The sequence below is a fragment of the Pogona vitticeps genome, chromosome 3 (genome assembly GCF_051106095.1).
Source record: "Pogona vitticeps strain Pit_001003342236 chromosome 3, PviZW2.1, whole genome shotgun sequence".
Lineage (NCBI taxonomy): Eukaryota > Metazoa > Chordata > Lepidosauria > Squamata > Agamidae > Pogona > Pogona vitticeps.
Window position 1 is genome coordinate 192,469,581 of NC_135785.1, and position 19,265 is coordinate 192,488,845.

The following is a 19,265-nucleotide window of genomic DNA, read 5'->3' on the forward strand; positions in this document are numbered from 1 at the left end:
TCTATGGCCTTATAGGCCCCTTCCAACTCTATTTTCTATTATTATATAATTTTACAGAGAAATGTTAACACCCTAGTCAAACTGCTATTTCCAAATAACATTTGAGGGAAGCCATGACAGTTAAACAAAGTTCAAACCATTATAATTTTTTAGTGTAGACATGTCACCGACTGGTTGGCTTATGAAGCAGATATCGAATGTTATAAATGTCAAAGTTCTCATCACTTTCAGCAGCCCAGGATACAAAACATTCCTTCAACTTAATATTAAATCTGAAGATTTCTAAAACACCGAAGTACATACCAACAGCTGATGTTACAGCTCCTGGGACTGCAGGTAGTGGCTTTCCTTTTAGAGTTTGTATCAAATGGGTTACTGCTCTCCAGTCTGTATTTAAATCTTCTAATTTTCTCTGAAACAAAAAGAGAAAAACAACTAGAATAATGGTTCTATGGTGACCCAAGCCCTTCTTAGATGATTGAATGAAGACGTTAATGTGGTTAGCTCCATTCATTCAATCCTTTGGAGTTTGGTCTGTGGAATCTCCCAAAGTTGCATTCTATCCCTCGCACAGCTAACACATATATGAAACTTCAGGGAGGGGTTGTCCAGACTTTGGGGCTCAAAGCCACCTGTATACCAACGAAAACACAATTCTCTTTCTCATGTCCATCTAAATTCCAAGAAACTGTCTTATTTCTAAACCAGTGCCTGATGTCAGTAATGGGCTGGATGAGGCTAAATAAACTGAAGCTTAATTAAGGCAAGGCAGAAAAGGTTCTGGCCAGTAAAAAGGCAAATCAGGGAACAAGGAGACGATTGGTGGTAAATGTGGCTAAATATCCACTAAAAACTCAGGTTCACAGTGTGAGTGTACTCCTGGGTTCATCCCTGAGCCTGAGTATAGGTGAAAACTTCATATGGACACACCTTGAGATGTACATCCTTTCATAGAAACACATGCATTGCTTGTTACTTAACTGTTATTCTTATTTTTTGTAATGCTGTGTTCTTTCTTTTGCATAAAAAATATTAATAAAAATAATACACAATAAAAAGTATTTGAGCCATGAAGTGAAGAGCAGCAGGGTGGGGGAGAAATTACATTGGGGCCTGATCCCACTAAACAAGTGAAGTAAATTTAGCACAAGAAAATCTGTGCCAATCAGATTTTTTGTTGGGAGAAACAGAGAGAGGACTTGGCCAAAGACATCTCAAAAGTCACCGCTGTTCTTGAAGGTGGGAAGGAAGAGAGCATGGAATTAGTCCAGCCTCTTTTTCTTCTTTTACCTCATGCACTATTAATATAATACAGATGTAGCTTTCCTGTCCTTTTTGGTCAGATGGCAGAATCGAATCACTTTTTGATCAAGCAGAAGAACCTCAATGTCAAACAAATGCTCAGTTATAAGCCATTTATAAATAGCTTCAGCCAACTTGTATCTCAGAAGGACTCCAAGTTCTTTCATGGATTTCAAACAGATCACATCAAGGACAAGTAGACAACAGGAGAAGCATACACCATTATGCTGTAATGGATATTACTAAGGTTGCTTCATTACCGTTACTGGTTGAGTGGCTGGTTTTTCCTTGTATAAATGACGCCCTTTAGACAAAATCCCTTCCACATCCGGCTGTTTAGCTTTCACGGCAGCTTCAATTTCCTGAAAAATAAAAATACGCAGCATAGATTAGCTCTACCATGAGCAATAAAAACTCAAAGTCTGAAGGCTCCCTGGGAAGCTATATACACTCTGTAGATTAGCTTTTTCATTGGAGCAGTAATGGGAATAGTTCAACAAAACAGCAACAAGGGGAAAAGAGAGCTTTTAAAAAAAAGTTAGGATACAAGTAGTAAAATAAATAGTAATATAGCCAGTCAGCCATGAAGGTCTCAGTAAACCAATGTCACAGATTATGGCCAAAATAAAATTCATACAAGAAATAATGAACATTTGAAAAGAAACTCTTCCACAAACACTAGATGACTTTGCAAGGAGTGGGAGAGGTTACAGGATCTGATGAAAATCTGTGTTGCTTCTCTCCAGCATTCTCAAAAGAAACAGGATAGTTTTGGTTTATAGCAATACATGAATTTCATATTTGAAGACAATTGTTTTTATGCTGACTTGATTTGCATGTATAAACTATCTGATAGAAAATGAGCATTTTCTTCTCAGTTAGTGGAGATATCATTTGCCCTTGACTAAGGTTCTCTTTAAGGCATGTGCCTGCACATGCGCAACTCCACCCTTCTCTGCAGTTTTCCTCCTCCATGCAGCAATCGTTTTCAGCCACTTTGGTTCTGGTCACGATGAAACCCCACATGCAGGGGGGACAGAGTTGCACACACACATAGGGGTGAAGTCACATGAGAGAGAAATTAGAGGGTATGTTGCCCTTGACTGAAGAACAGCACTCTCCTTCTATCTGGGGTGGTTGTCCTCTTCCACCAAGCATGTAACTTTGAGAGGCAAGTGGTGAGAAAGGAAGGGGGCACTCACCTAGCTAGCCAAATCAACCTGGGCAATCAACGGGGAGACAGGTGTCATAGCCTGATCATCCTAAAATTCCTAATAGTGAGTGACAGGAAGGAAAAGTAATTTATCATAATAGGTGTGTTATCTACAAAATCCTGGGAAATTTGTGAAATGCCCATTTCCAGGAGCCACACAAAACTGGAGAAATATAAAATATCGCAATTTTTCCTGATGCCCCAATTACCTGTGGTATTGATAATGACCTCCAAATCCAAATTCAGAAAATAGACAGCTCTGCCAAGACAGTTGCAAAGGGGGAGATTTAAAGCAAACTCACATTAGAGTTTGGAATGCTACTAGGAAATACAGGGCTGCCTTACAGTGATCAAGACTGATATCTACATTTCTAGGTATGTCTATTTGAAAGTATGCCTCTTTATATGGACATGGCTGCAAGCTGCTACACAGATAACAAGGAAAGGCATTCAAGAGCAGGAATTGAAGCTTTGTAATGCCTGACTAAGTTATGTGATTATTCTGCATTTGTACATAACTGCAGTAATCGTAATTTTCTTACCAGCAAATTTTTGTTGTGAGAAAGATAATGGGAAAGAATACTAGGGTGCTAAAATACTGTGCAGTGCTCCCACTTTCCCAAGAAATGTAGGAGAGACCTCATCCCAGCCAAAGGTAAGGAAAATAATATATTAAGGGTAAAGTAACTAGGACGTGGTGGCACTGTGGGTTAAACCATAGAAGTCTCTGTGCTGCAAGGTCAGAAGACCAGCAGTCGTAACATCGAATCTACCTGACGGAGTGAACTCCCATCGTTTGTCCCTGCTCCTGCCAACCTAGCAGTTCGAAAGCTTATAGAAATGTGAGTAGATAAATAGGTACCACCACGATGGGAAGGTAACAGCGTTCTGTGTCTCGTTGTGCTGACCAGAGAAACAGACAAATGCTGGTTCTATGGCTTGGAAACGGGGATGAGCACCACATCCTAGAGTTGGATACGACTGAACTAAATGTCAAGGGGAACCTTTACCTTTACTTAAGATCAATTTAATTTGAGTCCAGGACAGGGACAGAAACATGAGGAATAATTTACCATTTCTTTATTTTAAGAAGTGAATTGCGTTGAAATACATTTGTTAATCTTACAGGTGCCACAATGCTTCTGTCTTTTGTTGTTGCTGCTCCTGAAACAAACATGGCTAACTCTTGGAAAACTCACATTAAATATGTTTGAAATGACTCTACACAAATCATTGGAAGAAGCTGGCATCCAATAAATTAATATTCCACAGATGAGCAATTAAGAGCCCTCAACTAAACCACTAAGTCCTCAGTCAGAATTCAGTGTAGGCCTCAGAATGTGTGACATTCTAGCTGGGAAACCTGTAGGAGGGTCAATATGTTGTTTTTACTCCCACCCACTAGCTTTTATGGATGATTCTTTCATTCCTCTCTCTTTATTTAGTTTATCCATCAATTTCTTTCTCAGTCAAAGCTTCAGAGCTGAACCTTCTGAGAAAACTCTCCCAATATCCGTTCAGCAATTGGTATTAGGAAAAATATGTATGGAAAATATTGCTTTCACCTATGCTTATCCTTATGGATTTACGTGAGGACATTCCAATGTGATCTTTTACCAGAAGGTTAATTCAAGGTGAACCAAAATAATTATTTCATGTTTTAAAAGCAATCTTTGATGTGTGTCATCTTGGATGCAGTCCCTTCCTGCCTAAGGGTATGTTAATTAGGCTATAGGCAAGAAGCTCTGTGGAGGAAGCTACCCATTGGATTGATAAAATGTAAAAGGGGATTGTTGGGGTTGAAAGTTAATTAAGGTAAATGTCATAAAATCACCAAAAGGGACCAGAGAGAGAAACCAACAATGCTAGTTTCTTTGAGTCTTAAAGTCCTCTCCAGGGAGGGACTCTGCACCCTCCCCCATGGTTTGTCTTACTCTCGAGTAAACCAGGTGCATGGCAGCCTACTCTGCTTAGTATACTTTGAAATACTTTAGATTAGAATATTCTTATTTGACAGTGTGAACTTTCCTTGAAAATTCACACTGAATTTGCTTTGTGTTATTGCTCCATGATACTGAGAAATCCATTTTAGTGTAACTGAGTGGACTGTTCACCTTTTTAGCACTTGTAACTGTTTTCTTCTTTTCTTTCTAATTCTTTTAACAAAAGACATTAAATCCTTTCCAGTTGTTGGTTGGATTCTGGGCACAGAGGAAGTCTGGGTATTAAATGCAGTGCTTTAGCCTTGCTACACTCATGGATCTGGTGGTGGCAGCATACTCATTTGAGTTAAAATCTATGGAGGCATGACCAGCCTAGAGAGAGATGGGCATTGCAGAGTGGAAAAGCAGTTTGTGTTTAAGCTCAATAGATCCTGGCCTTTACCACTTCTTTGAGTCTCTCCATTCCTTGAGTCCCTCAAGACAAAGAAGGGAAGAGTAGATGAGTGGCTATCAGAGAGACTCACCCAGTAATGTGATACAAGATCTTTGCAGAGATGGTATTGTGGTACTGTGGCACAAGGTCTTTGTGGAGAGTCTCCCCATCCTGTCTCCTACAACAGCGTCTTACGGCCAAAGTGGGGTTTTATACTTGGCATGTTGCGTGGAGGGCTACACAACTTTATATAAAGCTTATGCTAATTCAGCATGGACAAACATATTTTAAAAAGATACCTAGATCCTCTGAAATCAGTCATTCTACTTGGTAGGTAGTATTTTTCATTTGCAATATGCAAGCCTGGTGGCAACAGCTGAAATCTCTTGGCTGCTGTCAGGGTTCACTGTGTCATTTGGCAGACTTAACTATATAAGCCTTTTTTTCCCCTTGGCTAAGGATAACATAATACCATGCCAGTAGCAATACATGGGAAACTATTCTTCTTTCTGATTTTTCCCCAGTGCTCCAGATGCAGTGCCACTCCAGAGCATTTCAGGGAAACTAAAAAAGGAGCTCAACATTTAAGGTTTGAGGGGTGAAAAAAGATTCTGTTAAAATGTGTAAATATCCCAGATCTACTATTTCCTATGAGGTAACCCTACACTTGCAGAAGTAAGTAATGGGTCCCAAAAAATAAGCTTGATGGAGGAGAGGTGGCCTGATTGCAGTAATGATAAACCTTTAGTCCTCAGACATGTTCTCTAGCACTCTATCAACTGAACCACACGGCGCTAATTTATATATCAGTAAAAGGATACTGACCTTTAAATATAGGTTAAAAGGAAAACAATAATTGAATTGAGCTTTGGGGTTTAAATGTAGGGGCAGAGGAAGCAGCTATACTGCTTCCATCAGTTCCTGAAACATATCAATCTCATTCTTTTTCTTCTCTGTGCAGTTTGGTCCAAACCCAGTAGTTTTCCTGAACATTCCCTTTCTGCGGTGCCACCAACTATTCTGTTTCTCCATTTTTAAAATATTTTTTTCATATTAAGTCATCATTAGCTTGACAGCTCCTCATCTATCCCAGCAGCCAGGTCCCTCCAAGGCCACAGAATGGTACTAGTCTGTGGTCTGGGGCTTGGGGACCCCTGGTCTAGTGCACTCCCCTTGATTATAGCATTAGAGTTCTAAAAGAGAATTCTAAGTACCTCACCAAACTACAAACCACAGGATTATCTAATATGGAACTGTACAAGTTGAAGTAAAAAAAATAAAAATAAATAAATAAATAAATATCAAATTGCTCAAAACACTCATAAAAAACTATAGGAACTTTCATGGAATCTCTTTAGGCAGAAGGCCACAGTAGCATCTCTCCTTTCTGAAGGTGTATGAAAGGAAAAAAAGTAGGTTTCTGTCTGAACACCGTCTCAGTGGAAAAACTAAATGCTGATGGCACTGGGAATTGGCTCCTTTAAGTTGAAAGCTACTATTCTGAAGGTGGCATCTGCCGCATAGTCTAGTTCCCCTGCAAAGTGCTTTTTTGGTGATGTACTTATAAGGATGCACTTTTCAATGCTCTTTTTTTAAAACGGTGACTTGAATTTGCTCAACCAGCAACTTTTGTATGAACCATAGAACTGAATGAAAATTTAGCACCACACTATTTAAGCTTACCTTAGTATAATATAATTGCATACTTTTTCTTCCATCTGTAAGTGGAAAGTAGCCTCCTACATATATTTACTGAAAATAATAATGGCTTTTAAGTGCTAACCGCTTGAAACAGTAAGTTTTACATGCAAAAAGAAAGACACCAAAAAGATTGCCTTGACTTTTTTGCAACAAATGTTCCTTGTCAGAAATTCTCATCTGTGCCATGACAAGACACAAAATGATCATTTTGCTTTTAATAAATATCATAGTATTACTACTTTTTTAAAAAAATTGTTAGTAGAAATAACGCTAAGGACTAATGTATTTGCACTTGACTCTCTTAAAGAGTGGCAAGATGCTGTTGACTTCAGGCTCATGTATTTTGCTAGATGAAGATTCTTTCCAGTAACCCATCACTTGAGTAATCTTATGAAGTAAACATTCTTCCTTGCCAAAGATTTATTATAAGCTTACAAACAGAGGCTTTGTTTTAAATCTTGGTACAATGCCTAGAACATTTTTGGCACTTGATAAATGACAAATACAAAAATAATGCTGGAACGCTGTTGACACATCTAGGGCATTTTCACACCACTACACTTATTGAAGCAAATTTTGGTCTCTAGGCTCAGTTATAAATTGGCTTAAATCTAGTAGTAAGTCACAGCTAGAGTAGGCCCACTGAATCATTGAGCATTTGATAAGTGATCATCTATGTGCATTCTAGTGATTCAATGGGCCTAGTCTAGTTCCGATTAACTATTGGATTTCATTCATTTACACATACACACATTGGCTGGATAGCTCAGTGAGTTAGGGAGCTGGCTTTAGACCCAGAGGATGGGAGTCTAAGTCCTGACTGTGCCTCCTGCAAGTAGAGCCAGTCCGTGTGCCCTTTGGCAAACTACACTTCTAGTATTTTCTGCATAGAAAATTCAGTAAAAGGTTGCTGTGAGTCAGAATTGACTTGACAGCATGTAATTATTTTATCTCTGTCTCTGTATGTCTCTGTCTTTACAATTCCATGATATATTTGTCAGTTTTCAAGATGCCACAGTGGGTTCTGAAATTCTTGTCATATATTTTAGATGGCCAGTACAGAATTTATTTTCAGCGTGTGAAAGAAAACAATGTTTGAGAATATTAACTTACATTCATTTATATTTATAATGCAAACCCCTACTTTTAGATTCAGGCACTAGGGTTCTTTTTTAAAAAGGCCTAAAATGAAAAGGGGGAAGCACAAGATTTGATTCGGGGGGGGGGGGCGTAAGACCCACAAAGCTCCACAAAGTAAACCAAGGAAAGAGATAAAAAGATAGTAAGTCTGGTGAAACAATCTGTTTAAATCTCTATACATATTGAGATGAGGGGAATGTCATCTGGCTGGTGGGAGAAATACTATCATGCTTGACAAAGAGTTGAAATGGCTAAAATCTGGAAGAACTCTGACCTTCGATTATCTGAATAATTGTTTAAAAGTGGATTACTGATCTGAGAAATTTGTCATGTTTTCAGATATGAAAAAATAAGAACAAGACCAGGATTGCATTATATTGCATTAGCACTGTCACCTTAATTACAAAAGTATATTACACTATAAAGAGAAATCCTGTGTAACTGCACTGTTCATCTGCCGTTTGGAAAGGAAAATGAACTTCTCTTGTTTTGGTTAGCCTAATTCTAGAAAGTGATCTAATTAGTTTTCCTTCATAATTTGCTTTCATTTATATTCCTTTAGTTTGCATTTTTTTCCCTTTTCTGTAAAAGCAATCTGCTGTCAATTAAATGTATTGTGATAAATAGCAGGTGGAAAGTGATCAGCATATTAACATGATAGATGCTTCCCCTGATGCTCCTCTTTGTAACTTATCAACATCTTGTTTTTCATCCTTACAAATCAATGCTGTAGAGATTATAATGGGCCAAAACCAATTAAAAAATATAAAAAAAGAGTAAGTCACTGTTGTCAGGCTGGTCAAAAAATACATATATTCAATAAGTATCTATCATATTTGTATATACAGAATAGAGTATAATAGTTAACTTGATCTCTCAAAATAATTATTTCTATAACAGATAAATTTCATTGATCACTTTATCTGAGCTGTAAAACAGCTAAACTATTCCTAAAATATCTGAACATCATTTACTTACTTACTTACTGACTGACTGACATAAGGAACATCAAAACACATTCAAAGCAACAACAATCCATTTAAAAAAATCCCATTCAGACAGCCAGTCACTAAAGGAAAGTTTGCCTGAAGAGAAGGGTCTTTGAAGGACAGTAAAGATGGGGCGAGGCTAGCCCCCTTGTGGGAGGGAGTTCCAAAGTCTGGAATGTCCCCTCTCTCCAATATTATTGTCATTAATTAATGAGTTGTTAGGAAATTATAGTAGAAAAGATAATTTAATAAGAGCCATAGGTTTCAAAGATAGAATTAAAATCAGTTTATTTGCAGATGATAGATGATCAATGATAGATGATCCAGTGAAGGTGATGGATCAGGTGAAAATGCATTTAAAGGAATCTGGACAAATAATAGGTCTACAGATAGAATTTGTCTACAGATAGACTGGCATTAGTGAGAGATTACCCTATTTAATTGTGATAAGGAAGAGAAGGAGAGGCTTAGGAACATATTTAGAATTAAAATATGTTCTGTTATTGAATATATAGGCACAAATATCACAAAAAGTTACAATTTTAAAGAAAGAAAATTCTAATAAATTAAAACAAGAAACAAAAGATAAATTAAATGATTTTAAAGGAAAATTGCATTATCATGTTTTGGTATAATAGCAGCATGTAAAATGAAGATTTTACTTAAAAGAAATTTTTGTTTAGAATGTTACAGATTAATATGACAGAAGAAGAACTAAAAACATGGCAAAAGGTTATTAATAAATTTTGTAATGGGGATAGAAAAGTGAGGATTAATTTTAAAAAAGAGATGGTACAGACCGCAAAAAATAAGGGGACTGGGACTTTCTGATAAAAAATGCTATTACACAGTTAATAAAATGAGATATATGGTAGATATTATATCGCAACCCAATAAATTAATATGGGTAAAGTCCGAATTTTAAGAAGTGTCTGGTGGATTGGCATCAGAGAGTCAGTCTCCCTCTCTCCCACCCTTGCTGTACTGTTTATTGGCCCTGCTCGCTTCTCTTTTTTTCATCAGTGTTCACCCAACATATGCTATTTTGTGTAAACCACACTAAAGAGTCTGGTAGGACAATAAAAGACAATGTAAAAAGAAAATGTGATCTGTATTTAAAAAAAAAAAAACTTTTTACACTGAAGTTTTTAAAAAAATGAAACTAGAGACAACCTGTTTTTTTTTTTAAAGCTATGCAAGTCTACTTACAATTCTTCATATCACTCCAAAATGCATATACGGAGTCAATATCTAGCATACATTGATATCTAAATGTTCAAGAAAAGTAACAAAAATGATGTTTTTGGCTTTGGAGCTAGTTATACATTGAAAAATGCACGATATTTATGGGGAATAATCTGATTTTTCCCCATTTTCAAAACAACAGCAAGAGCCTCTCGCATACCCCATGATTATTTCTGAGCACCAAAGCGTATGAGTTGCCCTATGAACAGCTAATTGTGTACATGCTCACAGCTTTATTATTTTTCCTTTTCTACAGTGTTTATCCTGCAGAGATCAAAACATTACTTCCAGAGCTCAGTGACTGTAATCATACCTGTTGTGACAAGGACCTGAGAATAAATGTGATTTAAGTGATTTTTTTCCGTGAGCATTTGGCGCTATATGCAATTATTGTTATTCCATTTTGTGGGGAACCCCTACAGGACTGCAAAAGTCATTTTTATTTGTAAGCTCCAGGATGAATAAGAAACTTTCTAGAAAGAAGAATGCTTTTGAATAAACCTAGTGAAAAAGATGGATAAAGTTATAGAAAAGGAAATAGCCAAGTTCAAAATGTATGCTTGTTTGTCTTCACATGTCATTCCCTAAACTTCAAATAATTTAAAAAATATTTAAGTGAGGTTGCATTTATAACATATTTACCACCCTCTCTGTAGCCATTAAGGCAGGGAAGTAGTTGCATCTCAAGAGCCACCCTATGCTGAGTAGAATGCACACAATATATTTAGAAACCCTGCTGCTTTCTGTAGGAGAGAGTAAAGCATGTGCTTTCTTCACATCAAAATCAAAGGGGCTTATCTGTATCTACCAATTCTAGATCATAAGCACAGATTTTATTCTGCCCACATTGATTTATTTAACATATTTCCATCCCACTGATATGTATAAAAGACAAAATGTTCCTATAACAGCTTCTAGGCAGAGGAAGATACACTGGCATTAGAACACTGGTCTCTCTCTCTCTCTCTCTCTCTCTCTCTCTGTGTGTGTGTGTGTGTGTGTGAGAGAGAGAGAGAGAGAGAGAGAGAGAGAGAGAGAGTGAGAGAGAAAGAGAGCGAGAGCGAGAGAGAGAGAGCAGTAGCAGGTCCAATAGAGGCTCTACTTATTCCTCCACCATTCTGTACCACTTACAATAGGCCTAATAGTATAGAATGAAACAATCATACTTCTCCATCAATTTGTTCCCTTTGGGGGAATCCCATACATGACCACCTTTTATAGCCCCTGATTATATTTTTTGGAATGAACCTCCTGAACAACAGAGATGAGAAAAGACAAAAACCTGCATCACATAAATGATCCTTCTTTCCTTAGATGCAGACCTATATGGTGAAGATGTCATCATTTCCCCATCCCCCAGAAGATTGTGTGTCAGATACCTATGGAAGTGTAGTCTTTGGGCACATGGAAAAAGAAGGGGGTATATGCAATGACGGGGATTTGCAAGTTGTGACTTGCTCTTGAGTCCAACTCAAGTCACACTTGCAACTTGACTTGAACTCGATTTGGGGGTTTCTGGAGGGACTCATGACTTGACACATTTGCATGAGTTGCCCTGTGGAGTCTCTATGAGCCTGCCCCTGCTGCCCACCCCTATTAGTTGTCATTGCCGTACCTGCCACTGCTGCCATCTACAAAGCAACCAGGCCTGACTTCCCTGCCAGGAGGAACTGCTCTAACATTCAGGGAGTCCAAGAGCCTTTCACTGGGATTCTATAGCCTGCCGTACTCCGAGAGCAGGTTCTCCTACCTGCCTCTTCCTGTAAGTCTTGTGGTCTTCTTTTTCTGCACTGGTCTATCAGTTGGAAGGCATATGCGGAGTCTGAGCCCCAAGCTTCAGGGGTGGGGCCAAAGACTCAGACTTGGGGCTTGGGACTCAAGCCCCAAAACTTGCACTCAGACTTGGGACATGATCCTGAAGACTCACACTTGGACCTGTGACTCACTCCTGTAGACTTATTAACATCCTTGATTGTATGATGATCAGGGGAATGTGTAAATAGAAGAAGAAGAGAGAAATGAGAGTAACAGGAGCAGAGGATAGAGAGGCATGTGCTGTTATGTAGTGTTGCATTAGTTGATAGCAGGAAGTCTTTAAGACACTGCAAATGGGGCTGAAGAAGGACTAGAGGACATAGCAGCAGAACTGCTAGGCAATGAAACAAATTACATTAGAGAGGATATGGGGGGAGAATAATACATTCAGAGAGATTTGTAGAGGTACACAGAAACAATTGAGCACACACCATGAAGTGCAGAAAATAAAATGGAATTAACAACAATGGGTTACAAAGAAAGTACACCCCAGACTGTAATAAAAATGCATATTTATGTTTCATATATGAATATGATCCACAGAATCACACTGTAGCATACAAATATTAAAACAGTGCTTTCTTGATTGAGTGGCTCAACATTAATTTGGGAATTTCTTCACCACAGATTAGAGAAAGAACTTGCTAGAATACATTACCAGCTTGCCTTTTTTCTATATTAAAATTGCTCTAATCCTTTGATTAAATCTCTTTTAATCAAGATTTTGGTTAATGAGTTTCACATGCTTTGCCATTGGGGATTTCAAAAGATTGCACTCACCTTTCAACAAAGACTGTCTAATTACTCAGGTGCACATTAATATAAAGAATGTAATGAGCTATGTTTGTTGCAAACTCCAGTATGTTCTAAAGCTGATAAAAAAAACTGACCAAATAACTAGGATATTAACAATATCTTGGTGATGGGATCCCATAACATTCTATTCTTGTAAAAAAAAAATCAGAGTATGTTTGGTTTGTTCAAATTAATTTAGAAGACAATTTTTGTATGGCTTAGAATGCAGCCTTTTGTCACAGCTGCTGTGTATCTGGCTGTCCAGTTTGACAAGACGAATGCATTCAGCATTGATCTTTCTATACATTTGGAACTTAAACAGCTTTCTTTTAAGGTAATCAAAGTGATACAATTACAAAACCCTTAGATATTAATTAAGCACAGATCTGCATAGCTCAATTCCTGCAACATGTTTATTCAAAAGTCTGCTTTGGGCTAATTGCTTTATTTCAGAAACTTTCATAGAAAACCTATCACACGTATATAGATCACATCTGATACTATGAAAAAATATGACAATTCAAACAAATCTTTATTATAGGTATATTTTAAATAAAAACATGCACAGTTAAAACTTTACCTTTATGTCAAAAGCTCCAGGCTGACCCACTTGATTGTAAACTTCTAATTGGTCTTTGATGGGAGAAAGCCACAATTTTAGTTGATTTAACTGTTGTTCAAACTGGTTCAAACTATTCAGCATATGCTCAATTTCTTTCTGTTTCTCAGGCAAATCTCTGGAGACCTTTAAAACATCAGAAATACATTTTGTAAGATAATGGTGCAACACTGCAACACGCATCACAATGTTGTGCCTTGTGCATACTTTTCCAGAAATAAGCCCCACTGAATTTAAGTACAGTGGTGCCCCGCATAGCGACGATAATCCGTGCAGCAAAAATTGTCGCTGTACGGATTCGTCGCTATGTGGAAATAAAAAGCCCATAGGAATGCATTAAAACCCGTTTAATGCATTCCTATGGGCAAAAAACTCACCTTAATGCGAAAATCCTCCATGCAGCTGCCATTTTCGCTGGCTGGTAAGCGAGGAATCCGGGCAAAAACACAGTGGGTGGCCATTTTATTTACCCGGTGGCCATTTTGGAACCACCGATCAGCTGTTCTAAAAACATCACTGTGCGAAAATCAGTAAGCGAAACAGCTTACCGATCATCACAAAGCGATATTTTACCATTTAAAACATTGTAATGCGATCGCAAAAACGATCACAAAAAATCATCGCTATGCGGATTCGTCATTAACAGAAGCACTCGTTAAGCGAGGCACCACTGTACATGTATTTGGAACTGTGTTTGCAACTGCATGACAGTTATGTGAGTATCACCACCAGAGATGGGATATTCGTATTTGTCTCCCAGGGTTTCTGATAAATACGAATAACGCCACCACATGTGGCCGAGCTGATTATCAGAAGATTTTTGGCCCCCAATCTGAAGATTCCTTGGACTTTATCTGCAGTTCTGCTCAAAGCAATAACATGGTGATAGAAGGATGTTTATAAGGATATATGTTAGATTACTCCTCATCAGATGATCCTAATGAAAAATCAGAATAAGAGTACAAGCCCTTGCGGGAAGTTTCCTAGTCCAGTAATATTCCTCCTGCAGTGGCTGGCCAGATGCCAATAGAAAGCCTGTAAGGAAGACTTGACGGTAATACCACCTCTCTGTCCATCTTTATCAGCAGCTGGTACTCAAACTACACACTGCTTCTGATAGGGGATTATATGTAGCTGCCACAGCAAGTAGCCATTAATGTCCTTAGCCTTTGTGATATTTGTCTAATCCTCTTTTAAGGCCATCTAACTTGGTAGTTGTCACTAATTATGATGTGGAGAGGGGGCTATTCACTGTTGCTGTTGTTTAGTCGTTAAGTCATGTCTGATTCTTCGTGACCCCATGGACCAGAGCAACCAGGCCCTCCTATCTTCCACTGCCTCCTGGAGTTTGGTCAAATTCATGCTTGTAGCTTCAGTGACATTGTCCAACCATCTAATCCTCTGCTGTCCCCTTCTCCTCTTGCCTTCACACTTTCCCAACGTCAGGGTCTTTTCCAGGGAGTCTTCTCATCTCATGAGATGGCCAAAATATTGGAGCCTCAGCTTCAGGATCTGTCCTTCTAGTAAGCACTCAGGGTTGATTTCCTTTAGAATGGATAGGTTTGTTCTCCTTGCAGTCCAGGGGACTCTCAAGAGTCTCCTCCAGCACCACAATTCAAAAGCATCAATTCTTCGGCAGTCAGCCTTCTTTATGGTCCAGCTCTCACTTCCATACATCACTACTGGAAAAACCATAGCTTTGATTTATGCGGACCTTTGTCGGCAAGGTGAGGTCTTTGCTTTTTAAGATGCTGTCTAGGTTTGTCATCACTTTCTTCCCAAGAAACAGGCGTCTTTTAATTTCCTGGCTGCTGTCACCATCTGCAGTGATCAGGGAGCCCAAGAAAGTAAAATTGGTCACTGCCTCCATATCTTCCACTTCTATTTCCCAGGAGGTGATGGGACCAGTGACCATGATCTTAGTTTTTTTGATGTTGAGCTTCAGACCATTTTTTGCACTCTCCTCTTTCACCCTCATTAAGAGGTTCTTTAATTCCTCCTCAGTTTCTGCCATCAGAGTGGTATCATCTGCATATTGAAGGTTGTTGATATTTCAATCTCAATTCTGGTTTGGGATTCAGCCAGTCCTGCCTTTCGCATGATGTATTCTGAATATAAGTTAAATAAGCAGGGAAACAATGTAAAGCCTTGTCGTACTCCTTTCCCTATTTTGAACCAATCCGTTGTTCCATATCCAGTTCTAACTGTTGCTTCCTGTCCCACATATAGATTCCTCAGGAGATGGATAAGGTGGCGAGGCACTCCCATTTCTTTAAGAACTTGCCATAGTTTGTTGTGGTCCACACAGTCAAAGGCTTTTGCGTAGTCAATGAAGCAGAAGTATATGTTTTTCTGGAACTCTCTGGCTTTCTCCACAATCCAGCATATGTTAGCAATTTGGTTTCTAGTTCTTCTGCCCCTTCGAAATCCAGCTTGTACTTCTGGGAGTTCTCGGTCCACATACTGCTGAAGACTACCTTGTAGGATTTTGAGCATAACCTTGCTAGTGTGTGAAATGAGTGCAATTGTATGGTATTTGGAGCATTCTTTGCCACTGCCCTTCTTTGGGATTGGGATGTAGACTGATCTTTTCCAATTCTCTGGCCACTGTACATTAAGACAAATCTTTTAAACACACATAACTGTATTTAAGGATTCTGGTCCTATGCCACAGATGAAGAACATGGAGACACAAGAATGAGTGAGAAGTCCAAGATCTGTCACTGAATTAACAGCCAGAATTCTTTATCACATTAAACAGTTAAGTAACAAGAGAGGGAGTATATCTGAGGATGTATCAGCCTTTCCTCACAATAATTTCTTGAATGGAAAGGATTGGAATCTCTATCTGTCCCTATGCGAAGCAAACAGGAGACACACACCACCAAAAGTAATAAATTGTACCACACACAAATGAGTCTATTCAATGAAGATGACTAAAGGATAAGTGAAAGTTATGTGCATTGATGTGCTTTTCTGAACACCACAGGGATTTTTAAAAAATGTTTATCTCAAAAAGGGGCTTGGGGAAAGGCATGTGACTTATGATGGATCATCTTTCACTTTGAAAATGAATTATATTCTAGTCCTACGCCAGTCTATTGAAAAGTAATAATCACCACAGAGTTCAATGGTATTTACCTTCAGATAATTGTATATAGGACTGCAGCCTTAATCAGGCAAGGAAGAGGTTGCATCTGATGTTAGCTTGGGGGAAAAACAGTAGCAGGTTTTTTTCCCTACAGATTAGTTTATTAATTTGCAGGCATTTATCAACTTACACCTGATCCGCAGCTGCTGGAAAACCTAATCGTGGTCCTCACTGAACACACTGTCCCTGCCACCCTTTCTCTATATAGTTTTTTTAAAAAAGAATTAACACCAATTTTAGCATGAAATAACTACTTCAAGTAAGGTTATATGCCAAATATTAATCTACAACATTTCAAAAATCTGAACTTTAGCATGTTAGTTCAAGAATTAATTAAGGTAAGTTAATTGACATCTTAGGAACTGAATAATTCAGAAGATTTAAACTCTATATTTGGCAATAGCTGGAGGTCTTAATTCTGTACAAATTGTTCCTGTTCTTCAGAAGAATTTTCATTTTTACTGCAGTCTCAAATTATACTGCAGCTATCTTCAGACTCCAAATCTTGAATAGCTAAATAGTTATAATTTTATTGTGGGCATTCAGATTCCTCTTTATTTTACAAAATGTCACCCAAAATCATATAATCAAACAGGGAATTAAATCTGAATAATAGACTATGACATGAGGCTTAGCTTTATTTTACAGCTGCAAGTATTCTCCATCAACTGTTACTGCTTCCATGGACCCAAAAGCCATTAAATGTCTTTCTTCCTCAAAACGAATCTCATTTTATCAGATGGGGAAGCTGCAAACCTTCCCATCACAGCAAGTAACATTAATTCTTTGGAATATCTAAAGCATACAGTACAACAAGGAAAAAATTGTCAGGCACTTTTAAAATTGATGGTATACATTAGCTGAACACCAATCACCCTTTCACTGTAAAAAGTCTCTTAGACATGCCCAAGAATCAAGTCAGACAATACGTTTACATTTCCTCAAGTGGAAAAAACATCCATTTTATTATGTGGTTTTCCACGTCCATGTATCTTGCATTTAGTCTGACTTGTTTTGTAGTCATTTGTCATGGGCTGATTGGTGGTTGATCATAAGGAATACTTTTACATCTAGTTTGATCCTAGGAGTCACTAAACAAAAAAGACATTAGTGCTTTGTATTTTTCATTAACCTTTTAAAGACTTTCTAACTTAATATAAGTTAGAGCCTCAGCTTCAGGACAGATCCTGAAGCTGAGGCTCCAATACTTCGGCCATCTCATGAGAAGAGAAGACTCCCTGGAAAAGACGCTGATGTTAGGAAAGTGTGAAGGCAAGAGGAGAAGGGGACGACAGAGGATGAGATGGTTGGACAGTGTCACTGAAGCTACCAAGATGAATTTGACCCAACTCCTGGAAGCAGTGGAAGATAGGAGGGCCTGGCGTGCTCTGGTCCATGGGGTCACGAAGAGTCGGACACGACTGAACGACTAAACGAAACGAACTTAATATAAAAGTGTCCTACTGGCCTGGAATAATGAACCACAGAAAAAACATTGGGTTGGACTATAATATTTTGCATTTTGTTGCTCATCAGATCCTAATCATATAGTATAAAGCATCCTGGTCAATTTAGTACAGTACGCGGAATTATTTCAGTAAGGCAAATAATTCATTATTTATATTCTGAGAAATTAACTGTAAAGTTTTCTTTACAGTATTTTGTTTCTGCCTGCTGCTACTATTGAAAATGGCAAGATCTGAAATAGCTCCAGAAGCATTCTCTAAATTTCAAGGGTTAGTACCTTCAAACCTAGCTGAGCATCATGACATCACTCTTGTCCGGACTGAGCTTTATCATTCAAGATTCACATGGTGCATTTTGGTGGATCACAACTACTTTTTATGACAGTTTTTCTCAGGAGAAGCCTAACCGAACCCCACCCCCCCAAAAAACCCACTTCTATCTAACATAATTCTTAGGGAACAGATGGCACCTCCTCTGTTTAGTGGTAACACAATTACATATCTGGCAAATAACAGAAGTTAGCTTCCATGTGTTCTACTATCACCATGCAAGAAAGAGAACTTCTCTGCCCCAGTGGTGGGTGTCAGCATACACTTAGTTTGTGTGCTATATTATTCAATCTAGCTGTTAGGATGTGTTTAGGACATGGTTTTGGCATTCTCACTGATCTTTACCATCTTATTGACTTGTTTTTGGTGAACATACCTTGACCTGCAGTATCAAAATATTTTTTTTCAGCCCACAATATTAATTCAGTGAAAACAATAGTTGTCTATGGAAGTTAATATTACAGCTGCTCAGATAATTACCAGTCTGCCACAGCACTCAGCATCCTTTTGCTGCTGCAATCATCAGTACCTTTCCTGACAGTCCAAGGTCAATATATTGCTATCTCCACTATTGAAAACAACCCCAACATGTAAACATTTCAAGTAGCAGAACAATGAAACATTTTTGCTTAAAGATTTTGAGAGATGCTGCCAGAGACAATAGATAGTACAGAACCAGAAGGATGGAAACTCTGATTTGTCATAAAAATACTATAAATATACAGGGATGGGTGGGAAGCAAGGCTCTCCCCCATACCTCTATTTCGAGTGTCTGTATGAATGTGTTTGTATATGCATATACACACAGGAACATAACTAGCTGTCCACAGTGGTATTCTACTCTCCAATGAAGTAGCAGCCTGGAATAAGGGGAGCAGTAAATTTACAACCTCTGCCACTCTGTCTCCATAAGGAACCATCTCAGCAAGTCTCATGAGAGAGCCAACCCAAGTTACTTGTTCATTTGAAAAAGCTGCTTATAACATATGACCAAACATAGGCCATAAATTATTGCACATGTGAGATGCAACCATACACCACTGACTCAAAGCTGGCATAAATGTTTTACTTGTGAACTCTGTATTTTACTCCATGTGTCTGAAGAAGTGGACTTGTCCATGAA

At 38.3% G+C, this 19,265-nt stretch overlaps 1 protein-coding gene across 18 annotated transcripts in view; it reads right to left on the reverse strand.

Annotated features, from left to right (window-relative positions):
* DMD (dystrophin) overlaps positions 1 to 19,265 on the reverse strand; it is a 1,295,019-nt gene that overhangs the window by 393,962 nt on the left and 881,792 nt on the right. For 17 of the 18 annotated variants that reach the window (XM_078390471.1, XM_078390476.1, XM_078390472.1 and 14 more), the window contains 3 exons: positions 13,157 to 13,321; positions 1,563 to 1,664; positions 304 to 412 (listed from right to left, as the gene is read on the reverse strand). In XM_078390471.1, coding sequence (XP_078246597.1) covers positions 304 to 412; positions 1,563 to 1,664; positions 13,157 to 13,321 — 376 coding nt within the window. Of the gene's footprint in view, positions 1 to 303; positions 413 to 1,562; positions 1,665 to 13,156; positions 13,322 to 19,265 lie in introns of those variants that run through there. The other variant, XM_078390484.1, reaches the window with a different exon arrangement.